Source organism: Dioscorea cayenensis, chromosome 3 (genome assembly GCF_009730915.1).
Source record: "Dioscorea cayenensis subsp. rotundata cultivar TDr96_F1 chromosome 3, TDr96_F1_v2_PseudoChromosome.rev07_lg8_w22 25.fasta, whole genome shotgun sequence".
Classification (NCBI taxonomy): Eukaryota; Viridiplantae; Streptophyta; class Magnoliopsida; order Dioscoreales; family Dioscoreaceae; genus Dioscorea; species Dioscorea cayenensis.
Window position 1 is genome coordinate 11279371 of NC_052473.1, and position 8285 is coordinate 11287655.

At 35.4% G+C, this 8285-nt stretch overlaps 1 protein-coding gene across 1 annotated transcript; it reads left to right on the forward strand.

Annotated features, from left to right (window-relative positions):
• The first annotated feature begins 4408 nt into the window (after window positions 1-4408).
• Window positions 4409-6528, forward strand: LOC120250246. The gene is made up of 4 exons (XM_039259040.1): window positions 4409-4670; window positions 5071-5161; window positions 5295-5675; window positions 6198-6528. Exons 1-4 carry the CDS (start codon window positions 4409-4411, stop codon window positions 6526-6528), a joined length of 1065 nt encoding a protein of 354 aa, XP_039114974.1.
• Window positions 6529-8285: the final 1757 nt, after the last annotated feature.

Below are 8285 nucleotides of genomic sequence, written 5' to 3' on the forward strand. Positions count from 1 at the left end.
AGCTCTAAAGGGGATACCTAGGCAATTTAATTCGTTATGTACGCGAATTAAGTGCAACCCACCCTTGAAATTTGAGTGGATTTGTGTTATGTACTACTTGCTAAAGAAAGTTTGATGTGATTTGGTTATATATATATATATATATTACATAGGTTTATGCATGTATTCTTTTGCATAGAATGATTGAGATGCTATTTTGGTTCATGGTAATATTGTTCATTATTCAAACATGATATAGACTTGCTTAGCTTGTTCTGCTTCCATGTAGGATTATTTATTATCATTTATCTGTTATTTCTATGTTGTGCATTCAATATATTCATGGGTGTATGGTAATTTGAGCCATGCTTGTATAATATTTCCCTTGCATAAGTTGATTTGTATTTCCGTGTGATGTAAATTTATGGTGACGAGAAGCCTAGAGCTCCGCTTACTATAGTAGGGGTCCTCATGGTTTCCGCCTAATGAGAGATGGTGTGGGTAACCGGTATATCTGAACCTATGTAGGAGGCGCAGAGAAAACCTAATGGTAAAATCGGTAGAAAACTTCTAGTAAAATTGAGACACCATGATTCACATGTGTGGTCTCAGTGGCCAACGCAAGGTTGGTAGCCTTGGTGGGCCCTGACTTAACTGCAACTAAGGTTAGGTTCGGGCTAATTTCTTTGCATACCCTCAGGACCTGTTTGGGACGATGTAAAATAATAACTTTCCTTGCAAAGTAAAAGGGGTGATTTATTTTCCCTAATTTGGTTCCTAAAAAAATAAATGGTAGTCTTTGGAATCACTTTCCCTTTGACCAGAGAAAGTGATTCAAAAGGGGGGTGGTGTGAAAGTGATTGCACCCTTGAGTGGAAAATTTGGTAATTACTACACTACCCTTTTATTACATAAAAACTCTTCCTTGTTTCATTTTTATTTGCAAAAACCCTAACATAAGTTTATTTCCTAATTCGGCATAAAGTTGACGCTTCTTCCGAATCGAAGCAATTATGGTAATTTTTTCCTCACGCTTTTTTTGATTATCTTTGTGTTGAATTTTGGCTATGTTTTTTTTGGTATGAAATTTTTGTTTTAATTGAATGAATGTTAGACAAATAAATTTCTATTATGTTTGGATAATATTTTTGTAGGAGAATCTCTGTTTTGATTGAATCAAATCTATGTTGATATAATAATCTAACATATAAGATAAGAAAGAGAGAGTGAGAGACTCGAGACATATATATTTCCTTTGCTTCTTGTCATCCACAATTGTTTTATGAATTCCCAAAAAAAAATTTGTTCCTTATGTTTGTACTAAATCAAAGTTTTTTAAAACTAAAGGCAAGAATTAGAATAAACTTAACTTTACATTGAAAACGTATTCATACTAAATAAGGAAATTAAGTTTGCATGCAATTCAATTACAACTAGGTATTTTCCCCGGCTTCGAATCGGAGTTTTTAAAATTTTGTGAGGAGTTTTGAGGCAATATCATATATAAAATAATATAATTAAACAACTCCTATCATAAAAACTATTTTATAATTTGGATTTCAAAGGTTTATGGACATTTATTACATAAATAATTGGGTGTAATTAATGTTTTTCAATTACTAATATTATAAGTAATATAAATAAAAATTTAAATGTGATTAAAAAAATTAAAAATTGTTTCTTGAAACGCTCTCGGAGTAGATTATACATCTACTTTAATAGTATGTATAGATTTTTATTGAATGCACCAAACATTGTAATGTTATTTTACACGAAAAGTAATTGCATTCAAAATCTTTCCTTGCAAAAACTTTGCATGTAATTCCTTTCTCTGCAAAGTTCCAAACGGACCCTCAGAGTCATGTGATACTATCCCCTTTTTGTCTGGCTTCATTTTTGTATTGGAAGAAATCATTAAATATATAAATATGTATTATATATATATATATATATATATATATATTACTTTTAGGAAAATTTGTTTATGGGTTATTAGTAGCCTAGCGATATTTTGAGGTGGTGCATTGGTTTATCATCCACTTCAAGATAATGCGGCAATTACCATGTGCCTGGTTTTGGGTCAGGGCGTTACAACAATATGTTTTTTCTAACCCTATTAATGTCTTGCCTTCAGTAAGTAAATGCTTTGGATTCTCTCTTGTTCACACTTATTGTTGGTGTTTTCCCTAGTATTACGTTTTTTTTTCTTTTCATTTTTATTTTATTTTTAAATTTTAAATATTTTTGAATTTTAAAATTTGAATCTAATTTTTTTAAAATTATATAATATATATTTTTGAAAACTTTTTATTTATAAAAATCTAAATAAATTGACAAATAAAATAAACATAGAGCCATTAAAAATAAGGTAAATTATTTATATAGCCACCCAACTATTAGTTCACTTCTATTTGACTCACGGAATTATTAAAAATTTCAATTGGGTATTCTAAGTTTAGATTCAAGTTCAATTGGGTCACTTAGGCTAACTTCGTTAATAGCTTGCTGACATGGTATGCCATGTCATTCCCTATTGCCATATCATTATGCTATGAGGACCAAGAATCAAATTTGTTGAGACACATTGTTACAACCTATATCACTAAAAAAATTGGAAAAATGAAAAATCAAATTATTTTTTGTTTATTTGACATGAAGAATCAGTTATATGAGTTGATTAACTCCAAAGTAAAAAGGGCTTTTATTCCGTTGCCATGCTGATGTAGCAAGTGGGCATGATATGTATGACATATTATGCCAGCATGCTGTTAACGGAGGTGACCCAATTGAAAAAGTAAATATAAAATTAGAATACTCAATTATATATTTTTTTTAATTATGTGGCTAAAATAGGAGTAACTGAATAGTTGAGTGATTATTTAAATATTTTTTTAATAACCAAATAAATTTCATTATACAATTTAAAATAGGGAAAATTATGTTTTAGTCCCTGAAAGTTTCCAAACTTCCCTAAAACTTCCTCTGACATTTGAATTTGACAGACAGTCCCTCCTATTTTATTTTGCTGACGGTTTGGTCCCTGGCTTGTAACTCCGTCAGTTAACTTCATTTAATATTCCATTTTTGCCTTGCTAGTTTGAGGGAAAGCTGGCGCCCCGTCTGATCAACTTTTGGAAAATAGTACTGTTGTCAGTTTTAACTTTACATGCTTCTTTAACCCAAGCTGCATTCTTCTTCTTCTTCCATCATCCTTTTTGTTGGTTTTTTTGTTTCTATCTACGCATGATAGATAGATTTGTCTCTTCCCCGTTGTTCTGGTTTTATTTTGCACTCTTGTACTTTGAATATTTCTTCACTCGGAAGACAATTCGTGTGAGCTTCTCCACACTTGTTTTGGTTTTATTTTTTGTGGTCATGCAATTGTTAACCATGCTTTCTTCATGCAGGCAGCCAATAGATACCTTTTGCGCAGTTGCTAGGTATAGGGGGAAGGGCCGAGTCCTCCAGTTCACAGCGTTGACTCCTTGGGAGTCAATTCTAGATGAGATATGTCAAAGATGGGAGCTTGACATTGGCACTGTGAAAGTGAAGTTTGTCACACCCAATGCAAACCGAACTATTTGTCCCATTGATTCTGAAATTGACTTTAAGCGTATGTGCCAAATATATCAAATACTAAACAGCGTTGTCATTGCCCTTATTGTTGATGCAGATGCAAATGTTGTAGACATGTCATTGTGTTCTTCACTCCCGTCGTAAATATCCTTTCTTTGCTTGATGTGTAGTCATTTTATTTCATTCTTCTACATTATGTCCTCATTCATAAATAATATTTCTCGTATAGTATATAGAGTAGTCACTTATTGTATGCACTTTTCGGTTAATTTTTGGAGATATCATTTACCATTATATATTTCAATTTATATTTGTCCGTTTCTACTTAAAATTTTCTGTTTTCGCTTAACATTAACCGATATCGCTTAAACTCTGCTTAAATGGAAGAGCACTCATTTTACATGCAAGAGACACAGGGTTTGGTCCCCCTTATCTCCAACCATTATTTTGATTTTTTTAATTATTATTTTTAATTTTTAATTCCACAAAACCCTTCTTTTTTGTGAACATTATATATTTCCGCTTAAATTTCCCCATTTACGCATAATAATTTATGTTCTCGCTTAACTTTTTTCGATTTCGTTAAAACTATATTCGTCGTCCGCTTAAGAGTAAACTATTTCGCTTAAACTTATCTGATTTCGCTTAAAATTGTTATATTTCGCTTAAACTTCTTTAATTTCGCTTACAATTATGCGATTTCGCGTAAATTTTTTTGATTTTGCTTAAACTTGTCCGATTTAACTTAAATTTATCCGATTTCGTTTAAAGTTGTTTGATTGAGCATAAAAGTGCCATGATTTCAATTAAAATTATCCGATTTATACACTACAGCGATTCATTTTCGGAGAGTATGTCGCTCAACAGGGCCACATTTCCACCCCATCAACAACCTGCGGGTGTTCTATCCATCTGGCCTTCGTCAGAAGATCATGAGATTGTTTCAATGGAAGTCGGTGATCAGTTTTCTGATAGTGAACATTTTAAGGATGCACTTAGGAATTTTGCTATCAAACACAATTTTAACTGTACATTCATCAAGAATGACAAGCAGAGAGTGACTGTCAAGTGTGCTGCTGAAGGTTGTGAATGGCGTGCCCACGCGTCCATGGAAGGTAACCACCAGACGTTTAGGATCAAGACGATGTATCCCACACACACGTGTGGTGGCAGTATTGGCACGTCCTCACATCCCAAGGCATCAAAAAAGTGGGTGAGTGCACGTGTCATACAAAAGCTGAAGGACCGTCCCCTGTATAGGGATATTGACATTCAGCGTGATATGTTGTGAGACCACGGTGTCTATTTATTCTATAAACAAGCTTGGCTAGGGAAAGAGGTCACCAAGGAGGTTCTCCATGGGAGTAAGGTGGCGAGCTATGATTTATTGATGTGGTACGCAAAGAAGGTGTTAGTGACAAACCCTGGTAGCGTTGCTATCATAGAGAATGACGGTCCCCGTTTCAAGCGTGCGTTTTTTTGCCTTCAAAGCATGTGTCATTGGTTTCAAGACAGGATGTAGGCCATTGCTATACCTAGATGGAACTTACTTGCTCGGTAAATACGGGGGCTTTGTTAGGTGCAACGGAAAAAGATGGGAACGATGGTTTCTTTCATGTGGCATTTGCAATTGTAGATAATGAAACGGATGCGAACTGGACGTGGTTCTTGTCAAAGCTTGGAGATACTATATACGATGATGATGAATATGTGAAACTTATTACATTTATATCTGATAGGTCCAAGGGCCTTATCAATGCTATCGCGAAGGTATTCCCTTCCTCACCGCATGCATATTGTTTGCGCCACTTGGAAGCAAACTTCATGAAAGCAAATGTCAAACTTGGCAAGTCACTGAAAGAAAGGTGCTGGTCTATATTATCGAGAATTGCGTTTTCATGTGCTGAAAAAGAATTCGATGACATTGTTGCCGATCTGTTAAACACATCGGTGGATGCACATCAATGGTTGGTGCAGAAATCCGATCTGGCGCACTGGGCGAACTATATGTTCAAAGGTGAGAGATGGGGGGAGATGTACTCAAACGTGGCAGAGTCGTTTAATGCATGGATAAAAGAGGCACGCCTTCTTCTTGTCACAAACATGGTAGACTCGATAAGGTACGCACCATTTTATTTCACTTAATATTAATTGTTTCTGCTTAATATAAATAGTTTACGATTAAATTATAACTTTTCAGATTAAGTTTAAATTTTTTCGCGGATGTTTAATTGTTATCAGTTAATATTAAGATTTCTCGCTTAACTTGCATTGTTTATGATTAAATTATAATAAACTGATTAAGTTTCAAATGTTTCGCTTAAGTTTAATTGTTATCGCTTAAGTTACATCGTTTACGATTAAATCATAGTGTTTCCGATTAAGTTTTAATATTCCCGCTTATTATTTCATGACTCTTCTTTTGTACAAAGGTTTAAGCTGATGGGCATGTTGTGTCATCGACGTGAACAATCTCACAGATGGGAGAGACGTCTATGTTCTGTCATACATCAAAAGATTGAGGAACTTGTTAAATAGTATCGCAAGCTACTGGTCGGCCGTTCCGACGGTGACCATTTTGAAGTGGTTGACAAGAAGAACTACTGCATCAGTTTGAACGCTCGGACATGCTTATGTCATAGGTGGCAGGTATATGGCATTCCACGCAAACATGCATGTGCGGCAATACTACAAACAGACATAAATATTCATCGATATGTCGATGACTACTTCACAGTGGACTCTTACCGACAAGCATATGCAGAAGCCATATTCCCAGTACCAGATAATGACAAACCAGATGATATCAACCGCGAACTACTTGTGCACCCTCCAATCACCAAGAAGCCAGTTGGTCGGCCAAGACAGAAGCGTCTAGAGTCACAAACATCAATCATTCGTGAATTACGATGCAGCCGTTGGCATGATGCTGGTCATAACCGTAGATCTTGTAATGCATCGATAGCTGACTGACTAGATGATGTTATTTACGTGTAGCTTGCCACAACAAAAGCGGTATGTTCTAATTTTAAGTGAAAACAACTAATTTTAACCAGTATGGACGAAATTTAAGTAGTATGAGCGATATTTAAGCAGTATGAACTAATTTTAACTAAGAACGATTCTTTTTAAGTAGACAAGCATATACATGCATGACAAACAACTCTTGTTCAAAGCATCATAGTGATATGCAAATAAGTACATGTCCAGAACTCAAACTAGAAGAAAAGTCAAGTTAATGAGAACGTATTGTTAAACATATCCTAACAATTCTTTGATTCTTCGAAAGTTCGGTGACCACGGGCAATGCCATCCATTAATATGCGAGCTGCAAAACGTAGATGCAAGTGTGGAATGCCCGTCTGGGGATGTTTTAGTTTCTCGCCAGCGAGTATTTGCTCTATGAAATGCATGACATAGACTGGACAATCGACTGTACCCGGCTTTTGTCGTGGGCAATTCCTTTCATGTCTGAGAGGGTAAGCTTCCTTTGCGTTATCACCAAATTCGATTGCTAAACATCTATCAAATAGTTCCCGCTGTCAACAAAACATGCATCGATCAAGCCAAACGGCGACGAAAATAGAAACAATTTAAATGAATGAAAACATTGTTTACCATATGGATGGCATCTTGATCATATTTCAGACTGACAGACGAGGAATAATGAATATATTCCTTCTTCACTTTAATGAGTACGAGGAGATGGAAGTGACCATGAAGTATAATAGGCATCAAGATGACGTCGACATCTACAAACCGGCTTACAGCATCAACCATCATGACCAATGACTCTTCTCCTGTGTGCTTTGATGAGGACATCAAAAGAGTAAGTGGTCGGGTGATTGCTGCGCGTACATTGTAAGGGTATGGTTCGCTATTCATCTATTCTATGATTATCAATACATATATGTCCATCACATCATCAGCGACCATTTTCTTCCCTTCCAACAGAGAGTAGACACACGCCCGAGTGGTGTATGATACATCGTTCTTCCAGACATAAGTCCTACCGGATCAAAGCACCAAAATTGAGCGTAACATTATAAATTAAGCGAAATTTTTTTAACTTAAGTGGAAACATTTATAGTTTAGAGGAAAATATCGAAACTTAAGTGGAAACATTAAAACTTATGCGGAAACATATAAGTTTAATTGGAAAACTTTGAAGTTAAGAGGCAAATTTGGAACTTAAGTGGAAACATTAACACTTATGCGGAAAAATGTAAGTTTAATTGGAATAACTAAAACGTAAGAGTAAAACATTAAAATTAAGTGTAAACATTAAAACTTAAGTGAAGTGAAGACAATAAAAGTATAAACATGATGCTTACATGTCCATCGGACAGTTTAGAAAGTGGCTGATTGTCAGTTGTTCGACTTTATTTAATCTCATAAATCCGGCAGGACGTTTATTCCATGGTACCTTAAAAGTCTGAGTAACTTGTTCGATCGGTACCACTGCCTGTTCGTCAATTGATAACGTCTCCAGTGTTGGTTTTGGGATGACAACTGACGCTTCATTAGTAGTGTCAGTTGATGGTTTCGCGCCTGTCGACGGAGACAGTTTTTGATTCGGGGAGTCAGTGTGGATGTCCTCCACGTTCGGTATCTCATGACCAGTTGGTGGGTCAATGTGGATGTCCTCCACATTTCCTAACTTCTCATCTGACGAAGGGGGCAGATCATTTCTCAAGGATGTTAGTGATTCGATTATAGACTCGACGTTG

Bases quoted from the DNA above. Each gene is read 5' to 3' on its own strand.
- LOC120250246 (XM_039259040.1), top strand. From the start codon at position 4,409: ATGTCGCTCAACAGGGCCACATTTCCACCCCATCAACAACCTGCGGGT. The intron at 4,671-5,070 runs GTAACCACCAGA...GTTTCAAGACAG, and splicing joins TGCCCACGCGTCCATGGAAG to GATGTAGGCCATTGCTATAC. The intron at 5,676-6,197 runs GTACGCACCATT...CTTATGTCATAG, and splicing joins AACATGGTAGACTCGATAAG to GTGGCAGGTATATGGCATTC.